Source organism: Dromaius novaehollandiae, chromosome 15 (genome assembly GCF_036370855.1).
Source record: "Dromaius novaehollandiae isolate bDroNov1 chromosome 15, bDroNov1.hap1, whole genome shotgun sequence".
Taxonomy (NCBI): domain Eukaryota; kingdom Metazoa; phylum Chordata; class Aves; order Casuariiformes; family Dromaiidae; genus Dromaius; species Dromaius novaehollandiae.
Window position 1 is genome coordinate 5,949,513 of NC_088112.1, and position 19,849 is coordinate 5,969,361.

At 40.6% G+C, this 19,849-nt stretch overlaps 1 protein-coding gene across 3 annotated transcripts in view; it reads left to right on the top strand.

Moving 5' to 3' along the window:
• SLIT3 (slit guidance ligand 3) overlaps positions 1-19,849 on the top strand; it is a 509,126-nt gene that overhangs the window by 441,243 nt on the left and 48,034 nt on the right. For all 3 annotated transcript variants that reach the window (XM_026098439.2, XM_064520837.1, XM_026098440.2), the window contains 2 exons: positions 7,712-7,809; positions 14,230-14,369. In XM_026098439.2, the coding sequence (XP_025954224.1) occupies positions 7,712-7,809; positions 14,230-14,369 (238 nt within the window). The remainder of the gene's footprint in view (positions 1-7,711; positions 7,810-14,229; positions 14,370-19,849) is intronic.

The window sequence follows — 19,849 nt, forward strand, 5'->3', positions numbered from 1 at the left end:
CCCTGGAGGATCATGAATCTTTCTGATTTAAATAAAATGAGGCTTAAGAGAGCAGAGTTCACCTAATTTACTATAAATTGACAATTGTGATTTATTAACAAGGACAAGGAAGTCACTAAGAAGTGGTGCTGCCATGCCCAATTATGGTTTAATCAGGTGCCAAATGAAGCTAGGCTGGCATGGAAGATAACTATACAGTATTGAAGATGGTGGGATATCCATAACTATTATCTGTATTTTTATTCCAGACACTAATGCCGTGAAAGTTTTCAGAGAGAGTTAAATCAGCCAAATGGGGGCAGCAACAAAACCAATATCAATATATCTTCTTTTTATAATCTACTTTCTGTGTTATTTAGCAAGTAGTACAGTATTTCTCACAGTGCTTGTGAGCAGTAGTAGGCAGATCTTTCGTTGCATTGTTGTGTCAACGTAAGTATGGCTGTACAAGCAAAAATAATGAACTAAAAGAAGAAAACAGAATTGTCCAGGTAATTTCAAATTCATTTTAAAGCTTTTTTCAAAACTAGAAATGGACTAGAATGAGTTCTTTTTTTGTGTTAAATCAATTGGTTCATAAACGGCAGTCCTTGGGGAGTGCATTTTTATTACCCCATTGGGACAAATGACTAAAGATAAGAAGTTAATTCATAACCGCTATGAGTACCCTAACCAAGAGGCAGCCAAGGCATGGATGACTGTAGCAAGGTCTGCTTTCAGGAGGAGGAGTCACAGCCTTTTGCAAACAACAGATGATCGAAATCTGTCTACTTCCACCTGGCAATCTAAAAGCAATCTGATCCAAAATTACTGGGATATTATCCATGTCTTGCCAAATAATTTGTATATATGCCTAAGCAGATGGATCTTACGTGTACCCTGCCAACTCTTGTAGCTGACCTTGCCAATGAGCGTCATCTGCATCTTTTCCAGATTAAGGCTTAGCCATTACCTTCGTGGCCAAAAGCAGCATAAATAAGGAAATAGTATCACCTGGGTCTGTGGAAGAGGAAACATACATTTGAGTGACTTCAGTTATACAAAGTGTTCTCAGACTACCGTATATATATGTCAGCATGTGAGCTGTCTGCATGTGTCTTGATATCAGTGTGATCAGTTAGGAGATCTGTCTCAAATGGTTCTGCTGGTAAAATGAGAGTAGACTAGTTCTCCATGCTGTGTTTCTTAGCCCTTGCAGCAGCATAATTTGGATTAATTTTATTTTAAAATTAGTTTAATTCTGCACTCACGTTTGCAACATCTCCCATTGCTTGATCTCTTCCCTTCATGCAGCTGAGTGGCTATGTTTGTAGCAGTCACTTTCTAAGTTGTCCGTCAAAGTCCTTCATGTTGTAATTAGGAAACAAGATGACATGCTAGCTTTTCTAACTTGCTTTAAGATTTGCAGTGTACTCGAAACTTTTCCTTTGAACAATTTCAGTATAGCAAATCTTTTCTGTCTTTATAATGAAAGGCTCTGAAATAGAAAATTGTGAATAGAACTTAATGAGAGAATTTTTCATACCAAACCTGTAATCGGGTGTATTGGCTGTGTAGCTGAATTCATGCCATTATGTTGCCCTGGTTAACCATGCAGAATTCTCCTTGTTTCTCCTTTGTATTTATGGCTTGTAAATGTATTTATTATAGGGAAACTGCTGAATACTTCATTTTTATTTCCTACCTTAATTTTCTTGTGAAATTGAGATTTTTGTGGTTAAATTTTGTTTGTGTGAGACATCTCTTTCCCTTCCTGCCCTGAGAATATTTGAATTTACTACCCAGTTTTGAGTATTTACGATGGGGGGATAAAGGTTTCAAATGAAGGAAGAAGACACTGTTAAAGCTGCCGCTAGGTAAAAGACTGTAGCAATCAGCTTATCCCTTATTAGACAGCTGACTGCCATAACTTCAGGGAAACCTTTGATCATAGTTCTAAATTTGTTAAGCATCACAGAAGCAAAACTCAAGTCAAAAATCCATTCAAGAGCTTAAACTGAATTCTCTGTCAGTTCTGGGTGTCCATGTCTTCTATTATTTCTGGATGTGTTTTCCCTTCTCCTCTCCTCTCCTCTCATCCCATCCCATCTCATTCTTTTTCCTGGAGCACCAGGAATCATGTTTTATTTACACACCAAATTTTGTCTCTCGCTCCGATATGAGACCTTTGCGGATCCGAATGTATTTCAAGCAGTCGGCGTATAGCAGAATAGCTCAGAAAACTGTGTTCAGTAAAACTGGGCTCCTCCCAAGCTCTGTGGAAGCAGCAAAGCTATACACAGATAGTGACTGTGAGTGTCCATTTTTTTTTCATTTTTCTCACAGCATGAGAAGGCTAAATTATTAAAGCTGACAGATATTTTGAATTTGAATAGCATTCCTGAATGCGCACACTCGTAGAACACAGTGCACATTTCAGTTTATCCGTTTGTGAATTTTCCCTCAAGCCTTTCATGGAGTAGAAGATTTACGTAGTCTTTTTCTGTGCAGTAATGATTTTTTTAATTATGTGCTGTCCAGGACACCCATAGGACAAGTGTACTGATGTCTGAGAGGCTGAGAGCTGGGATATGTTACTTTCACTAGTAGGAGCGCGGAGGACTAGGTTTGCAATGCAGTAGCTTTGTAGCTAGCAATTTTACCCACTGATTTCTCAAAAAGCTTCAGCTGTGTTTAGAGGATGATAATCAAATTGTTTATGAAAAATTCCTAGATCTTTATTTAAAGTCTCTATCAACTATATTTGTCTTGGTCTAGTATTTTCACTAAATACATGGCCACCATCTGTTCTCTACATATACCATCTAAATAAAATTTATTATGAACATATTGTATATTGTTAACAACTAGAATAAACTTTGGTATTTTTTCTTCTATAGTTCACTTCCAACCTGCCTTAAAATGTTTTGATCATTGAACGAAGCTCTAATTAGCTGGAAGGAGGTCTCCCTGTTCACACACCATTGAAGCCTGGTAGGCTGCTGCCAGCCTGCAAGTATCTTCATCACTAGGTAGATCATGTTTCTGCTGCAGCCAGTGATGATGATTTTCCATAGTGCGAGCTTTCTGTTCTCTGCCGATGGCAGAGCTACGTGCCACAGGTTGTAGTCTGTGCTGCTGCTTTCAGTGGGAGGTGAAGGATCACATGCAGATGGATGGAGCTAAACCTCCACCACGAGATCCTGGATGAAGCTTTCAGTGTCCACAAACAAAATTGTCGTTTATGAAATTTAATTAAAAATCATTTCAGTGGTCGAAGTAGTATCAAAGTGAATGTGTGTGTTGTAATCGTATTATCCTTTGCTTTTCCTTCTGAAGTCCATATGAGTTTTTGCTACTTGTTCTTGGGCTTTTTATTAATCATGATGTAATGTTTTCCAGTACTGGATACACACAGAGGCCAGAATTTGGCACTGCGGTAGTGAGTAACAGCTTGCGTATACACTAATGCACAGTATGGTTAATTAGTGTTGAGCCTGAAACGAAGAACTGACACTTTTTAAGCATGGTGGCCTAGGCTTTGTTCTCATTCACTGAAATAGCAAATTTGAGCAGCTCAGCTAAAATCTGAACCAGCTGAGATACTTCAGATTTTAAAAGGCAGCTGGAAGCTGAACATACATGTGTTCCGATTAGTTGCAGAAATTTTATGTCTTAACACGTAATCCTTTCCTCTCCTACAGAAAATGAGAGAAATTATATAAAAATGTTTTTGGATCTCATGCTTTCCTATCAGACTAGACAAGAATTTATTACAGCTTTAAGAACCTCTAAAAATAATATATTGCACACAGAGGGACCTTCGTCCTCTTTCTGTGAATTGCTGAGACAGTCATGTCTTTTTGCCTGTCCTTGAAACAGAGTCTGTCCCTCTTTTCCTGATTCCAGCTTCATTAAAAGGCTCTTTAGTCTTGAAGCAAATATACAATATTCTCCTCTGTAAGAATAGTTACTTCCAAGGAATGTAATTCAGAGTTTTTCCCAGCTCCCAGAAATTAATTTTACTGATGCTTGACAGTTAAAGTAATGCCATTTTCCCAGTAAGAACAGTCTTACTGGATATTGAGAGCAGAGAATTGCATTATTCATTTGAAAGTTGTTTCTAGAATGTTTTTAGGCTCTTCCGTGAGGTAACAGTCCTATACAGAAATAAAGTAGCCTTGCTTTGGTGTGGATTTATTAGTACCAATATTTTATTCAGCTTCCTTTCTTTCAGCACTCTTTGTTTTTTGTAGTCTTCAGTGATACCAAAATGGCACTTGTTCTTTGGGATCTCGGTGTGCTACTGATCAAACCAGCTCGGAGAAGGTAATCCTCAGGGAAAGGTTAGGCGGTGTTTTCCCATTTATTACAATGAGTAAACTGAGTCAGAGAGGCTCTAATTTTCCTAAAGCTACATAGCAACTTAGTGTTATAATTAACAGTCTGGTTCAGCAGCATGTACTATACCGTTTCCATGGTGCCTGAGGCCTTGAGAAGCCAATAATTCAGGCATGTGCAGGAAAGAAATGAGAATGGAGGCTAAGTCGTGAGGAATTTCATGTGCCAATGTGCAGGACTGAAAACGCCTTGCTCTCGTTTTACCATTCATCTTTATTAAAATTTTACAAGAACATTCAAGATAATCTGAATAATTGCAGTAGAGGTGATGGGACTATTTTACATGCTGTTCCACTGTGATAAAAACCTTCAGAAAAAACAGATGCTATGGTTTCTGCTTTGTGTCTTGCTGTGCTTAGCTACAAAGGGTTTAATGTTTGAATGATATGAGGTTGTAGAGTTCATATGAAACAGAAGAAGTAATTGATGTTAGTGAATTATCTATAAAATAGTGAATTTTTCAGGGATACTGGATTTGCGATCTGAGAAATAAAAAGATTGGCATCTTCCAGCTCCGCTAGGATAACATGGTAAGCACACAGGATTCGCAACACAGATGGACAAAACACAGGCAACGCTGCGGAGGGGTGGCGGCAGATTAGTGCTGATGCCGCGTGGCTCGCAGCCAGGAAGGGCTGCGGACTGCGTGGTGCCAAAATAAAAACTGCGTGAGCTTCCCTCTGCACTTCCCAGTTCTTCCCTGCAACATTTGGGGGCTCGGGGTTTCAAATGGAGAAGGACAGGCTGCTTGGCAAACGCAGTAGGGACGAAGCAGACGCTGCCTATGCCAGGTCTCGGGCAGAGCCGTAGCGTGCCGCCTGTGCGGCGTGGTGGGGAGGGAGTTCGCAGCGAGCCGCAGGGGTGGCCCGCACTTTCTGTTGGCTGGAACCATTCCTCTTCTCATCCAGCCAAGGAAAAGCACGTCCCTGTTCTCTGCTACTTGCCCAAGTATCAAACCGCAAAGCTTCTGCTCTCTCTGGGGACTTCTGGTGCAGTGGTGTGATTGATACGGGCCTCGAGAAATATCGTTTTGTCTCCCATTTCTGTAACTGAGCTTCTCTGGGATGTCGGACCAACGTGTAGTTACTCTGTCTCCGTTCTTCTTCCTGTACGATGGCAGTAGGGCTACCTGACGCAGTCCTGGAGAGAGTATTTGAACCCCCTGGCGTCTGCAGGGGAGCGCCTAGCACCGTGGGTGGACAGACCAGTTTAAATGAACTCTCTAGAACAGCTCACAATTACAAGCTGGTTTTTTTAAATGCCTTAATTAGGCTTAATGAGGCTGCACCAATTTCAAGATGAGCACTCTTGAGACAAATTAAGGCGATTATTTATATAGTTCTCAAAGCATGAATGGAGCTTGAGCTATCACAGGAATGGCACAGTCCCTGAAACGCGGTCTCTGTCCTGCTGGCTTGCCACCTTCAGGCTGGGCATGTAGTTGGAAATGCATCCACCTATGAAGACCCCTTTTGATGAGAGCTGAGCTTGAATTTTTTCTGATCAATGCAAAATGTAACAGAGAGAGATAGGGAGCAATGCACAAGAGTTAGAAAGACGTGACTAGCCTATTTGTTCTTGTCTGAAACAGGTCAGCAAGACTTCCCAAGCAGATATGCAGCCATAGCCACGTTGCTCACACCTACCGTGGTGTGGTTGTCATGAGAGATCTGTTGCCTTATAATGGACGCAACCATGTACTCTCAGTTCAGAGGGCAGCCAAGTTCTTTTAAAACAAAGGTGAGGAAAGTTTGCCTCGTTGGGAGCCAAATAAGCCTTTCAAACAGTTTTGACATATGAACATGAGAAATGCCATCCTGGGTCAGACCCATAGTGCCTTTACCCCGGCACTGTCTCTAATGGTGGCAGCAGCAAATCTCTGCTTTTTTGGGAGGATATACAGGTCTGGCAGCCACTCCTCTCTGATTCTTCCAGCACCCACCATCATCGAACCAGGGATGCTGATATCTGCCATTTCCCTTTCATATCTGGTTTGGGCCTGTTGTCCATGAATTAGTCTAATTTCTTTTATACTGTCTTATTTCACAACGTCTTGTAGCAACAAATCGCAGAAGCTCATTACCCACTTTGGAAAAAATACTTTCTTTTATCCATATTAAGCCAATCATCTAATAATGTCAGTGAGTGTCCCCTAGTTCTAGTACTGAGGGATTTGTAAGTACCACTCCAGTATTTGATACCTCCATGATTTTGTAAACCTCAATCATATCCCCTGCCCCACCCTTAAAGCTGCTTTTCTCCAAACTAGAGAGTCCCAGTGTTTGTAGCATCTTCTTCTGAAGTAGTTGTTCCATCTCCTTGAACGTTTTGGTTGTCCTTCTCTGTGCCTTTTCCAACTCCACTATATCCATCTTGAGACAAAGTGGTCATTGTCAGATATCTTCCAAGTACGGTGTTAGGATTCTAGAAGTCCATTCTTAATTCCAGTGTAATGTTACATCTTAAGTGAGAACAATGAAGTTTCAAAAATCAACCAGAAGGTAATGCTCTTGTGTGGACTCTGTGGCTGAAGTAAAAAGACACTCCATTCCTACAACATGGCAACCATAAAAAAAAAAAAAAAAAAAAGAAGAGTATAGAAGTGTTTATTTGAGTGTCCCACACTCCAGTGCCTCGCACCGGGTATCTAACGTCTGAAAAGGCTGGGAGCCATTGCAAATCTGATGGAGAAAGGAATGTCTTCTGATGAGCACCATAAGCAAGGAAAACTCTCTGGCAGTGGCAGGGTACCCGGGACTGTTCCAGTACTTTCGGGGTCTAGGGACTCTGTATTGCACCTTAGTGGTGTTCAATACTAACACACAAAAGTTAGAGCTGTTATGAAATGGTGTCATGGGCTGGCATCTGCCCTCTTTGTTTAGAGATTATTGCAAACAGATATATCATTGTTATTTTTCTGAAGTATCATATGAATAATCATTTTTAAATCTAAGCCAAAAATCCCAGCGGCCCTGACTGAACTAACATATCGCCTGAGATACTCTCATCTTTAATTGCAGTCATGTATCAGCTTTGCAGTAGATGAGCTGGCAGAGGGCTGTGCTAACAGGACCTTCGGTAGGAAGAGTAAAGAGGTCTCTTGAACTTCTTGTGATTGTACAGGTCTCTTGAGTATTGTCAGACTTTCGCGTGTCTTTATTCCACAGTGAATGCATCTGTTGGTCAGTGAAGAGCATGAGGTGATGTAACAGGTCCGAAGACCACAACCTTCCTGTTAATGGTGCCACACACAGGGCTGTGCAGGGAAGAGAGGTTGATTCGGATGACAGGAGTCTTACTAACCTTGTTTCTTTTGAATTTTCCCAAATAGGGTCGAGACTGCAGTGTGCCCATTAATTCTTGCATTCAAAATCCATGTCAGAATGGAGGGACCTGCCACCTCACCGAGGCAAATAAAGATGGATTCAGGTAGTAACACAGAGTTCATTTAAAACAGGATGATAAAATAAGTGTGTTTCTACTTTGCATTAATGAAATCTAATGGCTACTTTATAAAAGTTGCTGCATGTGACAATTCTATTTGCCAGACAAAAAAATTAATCTGGTTTCTTTGGTTACATATTGTTTCCTCTGAAACAGGCATCCTTATTTTCTCATAATGGGATGTACTCTCAGAGCTATTTTGAGCTGTCTCCCTGATCTGCTTTGTGTTATCTGTATGCTAATTTTCCTTGGGGCATCTCAAAATCACATATACTCTTTTTTGTGTTTGTAAAATAAGCATCTGTTGCTTGACAACCAGATGCAAAATGTTTTCATACTGAAGACTCTTGTAGACAAACAAGCTTTAAAGAAACCATTAAAAACCATGGAGAGACTGCCACATATTGGGCATAATGCCTGCAAGAGAATAGCCTTTACAGCTAGAAATTATGGCCTTCACTTTTCCTGTACAAGTAAGATGCAAGATAGAGGGGGAAACTCCAAGAGAAGTCCAGACATTTTCCATGAGGTAACTAGGGAAATTTGTGTCACTAAAAGCACTACTTTTTAGGTAAGAAAATACAAGATTGAGGCTTTGGCCACTTAATGTCATTAAAGTTGCTAGAATTCTTTTTTTTTAAAGAAAAGTTGCTGAAATTTGCATATATTTGGTCCGTAGTATTTATGCTATTTCTTGCACAAAATATGTGTAAAATTACTTTGTGCTGTTGTTCCAACTGCATATATGAAATCCTCACTTCTAAAAGCATTTGTGCACTACTCGTGCAGCCTGCTTTGTCTCCTCCTATATATAGCTTCATATCAGTGACAGCTGGAGTGCGACACAGAATCGCAAGGTTTATAAATGGTGTAAGCAGGGAGGCAAACCAGTACATTTTTTCAATTCGGTTCCAGTTTGGTTTCAGCTGTGACTAAGACTGTTCCAGCTGAGGTTAACTGTTTGCTAGCCAGGTCGGTAAAACCCACATCCCTCTGTGGCAGAAAATAGAATTTCTTTCAATTAGAAAGGGCCAAGGGAAAGTTTGGGTGATTGATAGGGTTTCGGCTGCAGTGGGTGGTGAGCTCCAGTCCTGCTCCCCTGCCAAAGCCTGGACACCTTTTGTATTCCCAGAAAAGCGTTGTGGCTTCTCTTTAGCTGCCCCAGTCAGTCTCCAAGACGCGGATGCGTCGGTCGTGCTGGTGCGTTGCAGTGGGAGACAATGAGAAGGCTCCACCGGCTTAACAGGTGCAGGTGGTCATGGGGTTTGACAGGATACCTCTCGATTTTAGTGACAGCACTAATGTGCACTGGTGATCAAAAATTCCTCCTCTTGACTCAGGTCCTGACAGGCCCAACGAAGCATTCAGAGTAATAGCTCAGGTTCAGCTTCTGGTCAAGAAAAATACTGGCCTGAAGAGGTCTTCAGGTTGGGTTCCCTTTGGTCAATCTCATGTTTGAATTGCTTTGGCCAGCTTGGGCCAGAGCAGAATTGTAATATAAAGTATGTTATCTGCTTTATTTTATATTATGTTGAATTACGTAGGCCTTCTCTTAGAGCTCACTGCAGAAGCACTGATTGAACATACCATTAGAACATCTATTTGCTGTCATTCAGTACTCACTTACAAAATCTATTGATAATAAAAAAATGTGCTAGTAAAACATTTTATAATACCCATAATAGTGTAATGACAATCTTTAGTTTGTATTTTGGATTGGGTTTTGTTTCAGGATTTTGTTTTGTTCTGTGGTATAAAAAAAATTTTTTAACTGCTTGAAAGCTACTTCTGCATTTTTCTTTTGAAGACATTTACATTTTCAGGGTCTTTGCTTCAGTTCAGAATGAACATAGATTTTGAAATCCTTCACAACACTTCAGTGGTGTTTTTGTTGCTTAATAACATTTTGAGGCTTTTTAGGGAAGATTTCTGCTTTTATAGTTATTTACATAGTTGCAGTTGGTCTAATAAAAGATGCAGATATTATATCTCATCAAAATCTTGCTTTCATAAAATTGAATGTTCATCCTATGCACGGCTCTAGTCTTCTTGCTCCTCGGCTTGGCCCCGGCTGCTCTGGAGAACACGTGGTACAAGAGCAAGTGGCTTTAGCATATCTTTATGCATAGAGAAATGTGGAGTGGGGATGGAATAGGCCATGAAGGAAGGTAAAGAAATGTTCTGGGATTATTTTTGTTTTGAGGGAAATCTCCTCTCCAATGTATGGCGGCAGTCAGAGTTATGTGCATATAAATTGTGTGCATGAAGATGGGAAGACGTTGCCTTAGATTATATGCTACAAGGAAGTGAATGTCAAAAACATTTTCATGAGAGGCCTCCTTGGATTTTTTCTGTTGTGTGGCCTGTAAAAGAAATTATATCTTCTGTATATTCTCTTCCCTAGGGAAATATATTCATACACAAACTCTGCTGCCAAACTTGTCAAATCTTTACTCTTGTAAAAAGGAAACTTAAGCCAAAGCTTTCTCCCTGTGAAATGCCAAGCAGTTTAACTCTCAAGTTTCTGTAGCCTTCAAAAAGAAAATTACCTTTTAAATAATGTGAAGGTGGTGATGCTCACCAGGCAGAGACAGGAAATTTGCAGTTGTGACGGAGAGCCCGAGGTGGGCGCCCCACCGTGCCGGGGCCCCGCGGCGGGCTTGGAGACACGGTGACGGAGCTCCCCGGGGTCACAGTAGCAGCAGGGCCTGGCAGGGCGGCCGGGGGCAGGAGTCACCTTGAGTCCTTCCAGCCTTCTCTGCACATTTCGTCCTTGCGCTTTGTTTATTCTGAATCACTTTCACGGTCTCTTGTTTTGAGTAGGGACTTCTCCCATGTCAAACGATGGTTATGTGGCACCACGTGGCTCAGCAGATGAGGAACATGAAGTTCTTCCCCTGCTTTAAATCACTCATTCTAATCTGATCTGTCTGCTGTGACAAAAGGTTGCCAAAAAAAGACAGAGATTATTGAGACTGATAAAAGAAGATGGTCCCTCAGACATGTGCTGGTCATTTAGCAGGCCCTAAGCGAGACTTTGACGAAGGAGGCAGAGCTGTTGGGTCTGCTTCAGTTAGTCTCCAGCAAACCCGCAGTCTTTGCTAGCGCGCACAGTCGGGAAACCAAGGCTCTGCATTATTTTCATTTTTCTCTATACGAAAGGAACTCCATTGTCCAGAGCCCTTTGTTCAGGGCTTTCCACAAGCTTTAGGTTCCCTCACAAATGTAAGAACCTGAAACAGATTAGCTCCCTAGGATTAATTCTGCGTAGTTCAAGGAGAGGTGGTACACTCGCAGGCTTGCAGGCCACTCAGTTGGCATGTAGGTTCAGACAGTTCCTTTACCAAAAGAATGTAATATTCTTGAAGGAATTTATCATGCCTATTCAAAAGTTGATTTTTTTTAGAACATAAAACAATGTATGTATGCCTGTTTTAATACACAAGTGCTAAACTAAAAACAATTTTGGTACAGTAAACTTAGAAAGTTGTTAGTATGTGTCAGCTCCAAAATGTTGCCCCAGAAATACTGTCATTAAGTTCTGTGTTTCATTGCTCCTTCACAAAGATAATGGTGGTTGGGGATTTTATTTAGTTCTTTATTTTTAGGAAAACACAACACTTGCACAAAATCCCTAAACTGGAGTAATAGGGAATTTGGACCAATATGTGGTTTAGATCACAGTAGCTTAGAAAATGCTTCTTTCCTGCATGGATCCATTGTTTCCAAGGTCCCCATGAAATGCTGTCTCACTCTGCCTCTCTATTTAGTAACTACAGACATTTCATCGTTGTCTCTGGAACTAATTTTCCCTCTTGGTCAGCTGGAACCCGAGTTTAATGACCTTCCAGTCATGCTGCAAACTTCATTTTTCTTCTAAGCTTTTTTTGGGAAAATGCATGCAAACAGTCCCAAACTGCAATTCTTTCAACATGTGGTTCAATCCAGGTCCTGAGTTGTATGTTTTATCATTTAATTTCAGCCCTGATATTTGGCACATTTGAATGCAAAGCAAAATAAAGAATGATATGTAAGCAATAATGTAAAGACTCCTTATAATACATAGGGACCAGTAGCCAAATGTCATTAATTATGCTGACATTTCTTTCAGTACGAAATGTGTCCTAATACTGAGCAATTGTATGCTGACAATCCCATATGTACTGTTACTATTGGTAACTCTACTGACTTGAACTGTTCCAGTGATAGCATTTAATAAAGTTGTTTTTAATTACATGCACTCAAGCTTTCCCAGTCCTTTTGTGGCAAGAAAGTCATTTTAGATACTTGCAAAAATAACCAGTACAAAGCCACTCTTGTTGCATTTCTTTAAATGGAGAGAAAAATCTGCACTCCCAAACTGAGACCTTGGATGCCAAGTTGCAGCCTGGAGCATATTTTTATGGCTGAGTTATAAACCTCTGAAAATGGGGTTTTGTAATCGAAAAGGGTGACATGACGAATGTGCCACTTTATTTAATTAGATGCCTTTACCCCCTCCCCCATGCTTTTGTTGCCACAAAAGCTGCTGTGCCAGCTCTTCTTTCCTATCTGCCTCTTGTGATCTGCTGGATCATTGCAGGGTCAGCAAGAGGACATATTTTATTGGCAATAATGAGATAGAGACAGGCAAAGAAAATATTTCTTACTGATTTATTGTGTCCTCAATTGGATTGATCTGGATGGTTTGTTTTCAGTTATTCATGGTGAAGAGTTTCTAACTCTCATGACCTGTGAATGGTCACTGCAGAATTGAAAGGAAGTCCCCCTTGGCATGTGACCTTACATGCCTGCCCTGGTACACTCTAGAAAGTCTTCTTGTTGTGTTGGGCTAAGACATGCTCCCTACCCCTTTTCCTTCTTCTTTGTTATTCCCTTAGTTTCTGAGGTTGCCCATGTCATGAAGAAATTGTTCGTTCCTCAACGGCCAGTCTAGGGGTGTACTGGAGGTGGCTGCAGAGCCGTATACAACCCCTTGCTTCGGAGGCCTGTGCGCCGCTCATTTGCAGAGCACAGGGGGAAGAGAAGCAAATAGCATGCTGAGAGCAACCAGGCCAAAAGAGCTGTGGGTTTTTTCACAGATTCTGCAGATTTTCTGTTTCTCCTGGGCATTTTCTGCCTCACCCCCACCTCTATGTGATAACCATCCTGCATCTACTCTGTCCATCTCAGCTGAATAAAGTACCCTCCAGCCATCTCTGCATTGGAAACTATTCTGGTTGCAGGAAGCAGGGGCTGGCAATTAGTCAGATGGCTCCGTTGCTTTCTGGTTTTCATCCTCATCAATCAGCAGTGTTTTACATTTGTTCAGTTCCTTTTCTGCCACCAGAACTAGCATGGGAAAGGAAACGAACAGATGAGTGAATGTATAGTTTGGACTGGGACTCCAAACAAGCCTTCCTGTCCACACACGTGCTTTCTGCAACTAGAGAACAGCAATACTGACACTTCCAATATCATCACTGGCTTCATAGAAGCCACTGAAATGACTGGAGCACTTAACACATGTTTTGAGGCTCTCTTTTTGGAAACTGTGGCCATCACCTCTTCATCACTTTCAGTTAGTTTAAAATATAAAAGTTCTCTTAGCAACTGTAATTTCTAGATCTGAAGAGGAAACTGAGACTGAAAAAAATTAAAGCCATTCTTCAACCCCTTAGTTTCTTACACTCCCTGAAGGGAGCACACATCACAGTTTGTGAGATAAAGTATTTAGTGCAGATATTCCTCAATAATGTCCACATCCTCACAGAACCATCAATAGCTCTGCCATTGTTTGTTTGTGTTTAGTTTTAGTTAAATTATCTAGACGTCATCAGCTCTTCTACACATACATGTTGGAGGAGCTGTGGAAGTACTGAAATCTTACTACGCTCATAAAAGCAATCATTCCCAAACTTTTCTTGTTTGGACAAGTGACAAAGTGGTAATGAGAAGAAAATGTTCGTGTCTGCAAACTCGATTCAAGCTGTTGTTCTTTAAAGAAAGAGGGCTATCTAAACACTGCCAAGTCACCCTAGGATTGTGCAGTCCTCAACAGGCAAGTATCCACATCCTCACAAAACCATTAGCAGAGAAGCCAAGGATTTGGATATTGTGATGAATGTTTACTCTTCTGCCCTAGAGTTGCTTGCTTCAGTTCAGGGCGAGGGTTATCCCATTGCGAAGGAAGCAATGGGAGACACGACAGAGGCTGATGTTGTGTATCTCGTGTAAATAATTACATGACTTCAGGAACTGTCAGACTGCATCCTTCACCAAGCACAGAGTTAAACTTCTCCAAGCTTCACAGAATTTGGCTCCAGCAGCTCACTTGTGTATGTTTTAATTGCGTTTCTGTACTCAAAGCCCCCTGCCCCTTTCAGAACCATGCTAATTTTTTTAAATTTTTCTCTTTCTCTAAAGCTGTTCTTGCCTCCTTGGGTATGAGGGGGAGAGGTGTGAAATAAATCCAGATGACTGCGAAGATAATGACTGTGAGAATAACTCTACATGCGTGGATGGGATCAACAACTATGTCTGTCTCTGCCCTCCTAATTACACAGGTAAGAAAGGGCCACAACCTGAGAATAAAAGCAATCCCAGGAGAGTTTCTCCAGTACCTGAAGGGAAGGGTCCGAAGGCAAGTTTACTTTGTCCATATACATACAAGTGTCCAAGAATCTAGCCACATTTTAAAGCAACATGGATGTCATGCTAATGAGTTACTGGAAAGATGCTAGTTCTACTGATACTGCAATACATACGTGCTCACAAACATGGCCATTTTTCTGAGTCAAGAAGAACAGGCGCATCTTGGCAAAGTTTCTCCTACAGCAGTGTCTAAGACTCAGTAGTGCCCTTTAGAACAGGTAATCCACACCTGGGGAGCAGCGGTTCTTTTGTTAAGGGGTAGAAAGGAAAATCTGTGCTTGTCATGGCATATTTTGTGCAGTCATGGTTTCCTGAGTCAGAAGTACTCATTGTCTGACTCATTATCTGTGTCAAAAGTATCAAAACAGTTCCTGATGCTTCATTTTAAAATATGTTAGAGAAATATTAAAGTTCAAGGTGTTTGTTAGACAAATCTGTGCTTCTGCACTCATCTTTCTCTAAATGTATCACAGGAATATTCCCAGTAAAGTGCTGAATCTAGTATATATCTGTTCTGAATCTTAGAAAATAAAAATGGTTCCTATTTAAATTATGGTAGGATAATAGCTTTGGAGGCATGGCTTCCACCTGAGATCTCAGTGCTCTGCTTATTTTGAATGAACTGACCCTGATAGTGTGCTGTTTAAATTAGTTATCTCCATTTCGCAGGCGGAGAAGCCAAGGTGAGTAAAATGCTGTAGGCTCAGTTGTAGTCTTAAGAGCGCCAGAGTGGCTCTGCAGACGTGCAGTCCCTTGCTAAGACCACAATGACACAAGTTGGTAACCGAGTTAGACGTGAAATGACCACCTCTGGCGCCCATCCTGCACTCCCGTTACATTTCTTCCTAAAACTTCTGCAAGAAGAGAAACCTTCCTAATGGAAATCTAAAAATGATGCTTCTGAAGTCACTACTGGCGTGTATGGTTCATTCATTCAGACTGTGAGCATGACCTTCCTGGCACAGTATAGAGTAGTAAGGAAACACCTGCAATAGTTCCTACTTCTATGCTTTGAAATGGGTTTATTACCTTCTAAGCATGGAGAAGTAATGAAGGCCTGCTTGTACGCTGGAATATATTACATGTCAAGGGATTTAATGAGGATCAAGTTTGAGTGGCTGAGTAAGGCAGGGGGAAAGCTTCTAGAATTTCCAAACTCTTAAAAGACTTTTGTGGCCGATATGAAGGAGGCCCGTGTAAATCTTTAGCTGAGAAAAGCCTTATGACTTGAATGTACATTTATTAGAGTTCTAAAATGATGTTTCTGCCAAAAACTGAAAAACTTCAGCTTACAGACCGAAGAGTTTTGCTTATAGCATGTTGAGCCCATTCTGCTTACTTGCACACTATGTGAACTATTCTTGGGTGGTTTCAAACAAAACTCTATGCAAATAGGCAGAGGCTTTACATTTACAAGAAGAAATATATTTGTGTAGCCAAAAAAAGAGATAGCTAGTTAAGGAACTGAGTCCAGTATGTATGCAAACGCTTGTTCCTTTTCACAGGCTTATTGCAGGTTATTTTGGCTTTTGCAGAGAAAAAAGGTAGGAAAGAGCTAGACTGGGTTTTCTTCTCAAATGGTACTCTGGATAGAGGGCAGAGATCTTACATGACACTTTAGAATCAGTTTTGAAATACTTTGTTATCTTCCAGCTTATTTTTTTACCTGAATATTATCAGTGCTGCCCCTATGCTTATCAGTAGGAGTTTGTCAAGCACTTGGAGGTTTAAGTGCCATGTACTAGATTCTGGTCTCACATGTAGGATGCACACAGTTGTATATACCACACAATAAGCAATAGCTATCAGAGTACAGGCAACACCTTTGACTGCAGTTGAAATAGACTGAATTTTTGAAGAAGAGCAGGAATTACTTCTGGAAAAATATAATATGGATCATATATGAAGAAAGGCTGCAAAAATGGGAGTGGCTTAGCTTAGAAAGTGAAGAGTTACAGTAGTTCATGTTGCTTAAAAATAGGAAGAGTTTAGAGAATTGTGATAAAAGAATTGCCTTAACCTACTTCATCTCTGTTTTGGATGGCAATAGTTCATCCAACCCCGTCAGTCAGCTGGAAGGATTCCCTGCGGTGCGATGGCTAGGCTGAAACACCCCACAGAGAGCAGTAGGTGTTGCACCTGGGACTCTCAGAGCAGAAATGCAGGGAACAACATAAAACAGCTGGAAGAACTGAAGCCATCAGCCAAACAAGAGTCACCTGCCAGCCAAGCAGACTCTGAGCCACAGTTTTGGGGGTCCTCTAAGAGTTGAATCCAAACCCAAGAAATTGGACATCATCTGGGGCTGCTTGAGCAGCAGCTAAGGTAATGCTGTGGAAGCACATGGGAAAGTCATGAAGAAACACTATAAGAGGATTTGTGTGACCTGAGAAGGGAGGCCAGAGAGTTTGACTGAAATCTCCTGTGACATCCAGGGGATCTCTGCATTTATTCTAAGTAAACCTTTTTGTCCTGAAACAACACCAGAAGCTACTACGGCAATATCTTTAAAAAGAGGTAGGTGCAGATGACTTGAACTCTGTGGTTATATGTGCTAAGAAGAGCGAATGCTGACCCTTTGAAGAGAAAGGAGATGACTGGAAGAGTCAGCAACACTTATGCCACGCTCAGGACTGTGCTTTGAGCTCCTCGCCTGCCTTGCAAGTGCTGAGTGTGCTAACCCTTGAGGCAGCAAACTGTTTCAGAATGGCCAAGCCTAAGGATTTTATCTGTATTTATATGAACAAAGAATGGCTGACAGAGGATACTTGCCAGGGAAGTAGTTGTTCCGGGAGGTAGTTTGGGAGACAGTGAGCTCTTGATGTGATACTTTGCCAAAAGGGGCAGTGACATCCATCAGGGTATATCCAGTAGGACAGGAAAAGGCAGGTATATCTGTCTTTGTGCTGTGACCAAATATTATATTTAAGTCTGTTGTTCAGAATTCAAGGAACAAGCTGAGAGATGAGAAAGAGGTTTACAAATGAAGTGCAAAAATTATTGGGGAGATTGAGAGCAGGCCTTGAAGATCTCAAGAAAAAACTTGTTTGGCTTAAGAAAAAGTAAGTAGAGAGAGTGAGTTTTTCACGCTTTACAAACACTTATATGCAGAATAGAAATTTCATGAAAAGTTTCAATGGCTGGACTTTGAGGCTGAACAAATCCAGACCACACATTTTTATTAGGGTAATTAGCCAAGAGTTTTCAGTCCTAGATACAAACAGATATCTCAGTAGATGCTCTAGTTAAAACACAAGTTAATTCAAGAATGGTCTGGGTTTCACGGGAGATCAGAGTAGACATTCACAAGTCTTTTCTGTTTCGATAATCTGTGGTGTTTTCAGTGGCTTTCAGGCTGTTATGGATGCCCAGCTCAGCTATCTCAGGCTCTTTTCTTTCTTGGCAGTAGAGGGAGCCAGGTAGCTCTCCATAGTAGGTACTCTGAAGCCCTCATCACGCCTCTGATCTTTGATGCCATAGTGCTTGGTAAAACTATAATAGTATTACAGTAAATACTGCATGTATGAAATAAATGTATTTTTAATATACATAATAGTCTAAATACAGGGAGAAAGAAGAATGGATGTATACGTGGTGTTCTATGAGAAATATTTGGGATCCCCCTAACTTTGGTTGACTAATGGTTAAGTCATGATAGTAAATCTAATGTTCCTAAATAAAACACAAATTAAAAATGCATGTCTTGGAAATGCTCACTATTGACAGAGTTGCAGTATCCAGGGTTTGGTTTTTTCCATACCTTAGTATTTTCCTGCTTTATCTTCTGTCTGTCTAATTTTACTTGCTATACCCTTTTTAGGAAAAAATACCCCAAATAATGATGTATAAATTTTGCGTTCATTGGTGGGAATAATGAAGGCCAGAAATCTTTCTTCAATTAATAACTTTTTGCAGTGTTTTCCTTTAAAATTCTTTGACAGTTTTTTCCCCATTGAAAGTAGGTTGCAGATGAAAAATGGCCAGTTTGGTAAGAGACTGCTGAGGGAGGGAATTTCCCACACTCCAGCCCCATTTCACTTTCATTAAAAAAAAAAAAAAATTCACACAAAAACCTCCTTCCTAGTTCCTTTCCGTCTAGTAATTTTAAAACTGTGTGCAAATACATATGGATTCTATGAAGTAGGTAAACATTAGTTAAAGAGAACAAAACTGAGATAGAGGGAGGGCAGGCAATTAGCTGATTGCCATAAAAAAGATTCAGTGGCAGAAACAGGAGACTTGATTCTGCTTAGCCAAGCGCTTAATGTACCACCAAGTTTCCTCACCATTCCTAAAGTCAACATTTTCAGTGTTGCTTGCCTGTATTTAAATAATTGAAACAATCCTTATGCTGTGTAGCAGAGTCTCAAAGTCCTTTACTTGTCAGCTGATGTCTCGTTTTTCCTCTCCCTGATTGTGTAGTTTAATCCTGGAGCTAAATTAAAAAACTGTACTTCTTCCAGGATAATCATTCCTCCAAAGTTCAGACAGTTGGGTCCCTTGGTGGATTACACCTCCTCCTTCCAGTTTTGTAGTCTTTACTCCTGAAAACAAGACGTAGCTAGGAACAGGAAAAGAGGAAGCTATGAATTGAATCGGTCACAGTACCCTTGTTCGTTCTCTCTCTAAGGGATCCATTTTTCTGATTTTTGTCCATTTTCGTCTTTCTGCTGATGTCTTAACTTCCTTTTTGGAATGTGTCTGTTTCTGATACTGTGGTTTTAACACAGCTTATCTCTCCCTATTTATATGAGCACTCCACTGTCCCCCTAGCTTTGTGTTTTAGAAATCTAAGACCAAATCCATACCATTTTTCTTTTCTATTTATTTTTCAATTGACTTCTGTCATAGACCTTCTTGAGGGCCATCACTAATTTGCTAATAATTCTAAATGCAAAGGCGGAATTTTGTACCTCTGAAAAGCTCCTCTAGTCTCCCTATGCACTGCACTCTTACTGGAAGTGGCGTCCAAGCATACGTAAAGGACCAAAGGGTCTGTACCAAATATGTATTATATACTTTGAGTGGTTTTATGCTTTACTTTCTAGTTTGTTTAGTTTTGTTTGTTTGTGTGTTTGCTGTGACTTTTCCTTCCTCCTTTTTCTTTTATTTAGCCAGAAGCAGAAATATGTAGCTTTTACACACAAAAAAAACCCAGGAAATAATTCAGTTTTTGCTAAGTGTTCTAACAAGCCTACACAAATAGCCACACCTCTGTGTTCTGAAACCTAACAAAAAACTGAAGTGGCCTGTAACACTGAAAATAGATCTTTTCTAAAATGCTTGACATCCCATGGAGGGGGAAAAGAAAAACCCAAATGTTTTAAAATAGTCTCTTTCTTTGGGAAAAAGCTGCAAGTGGTTTGTATCACAGAAAAAAAAAAACTCTCAA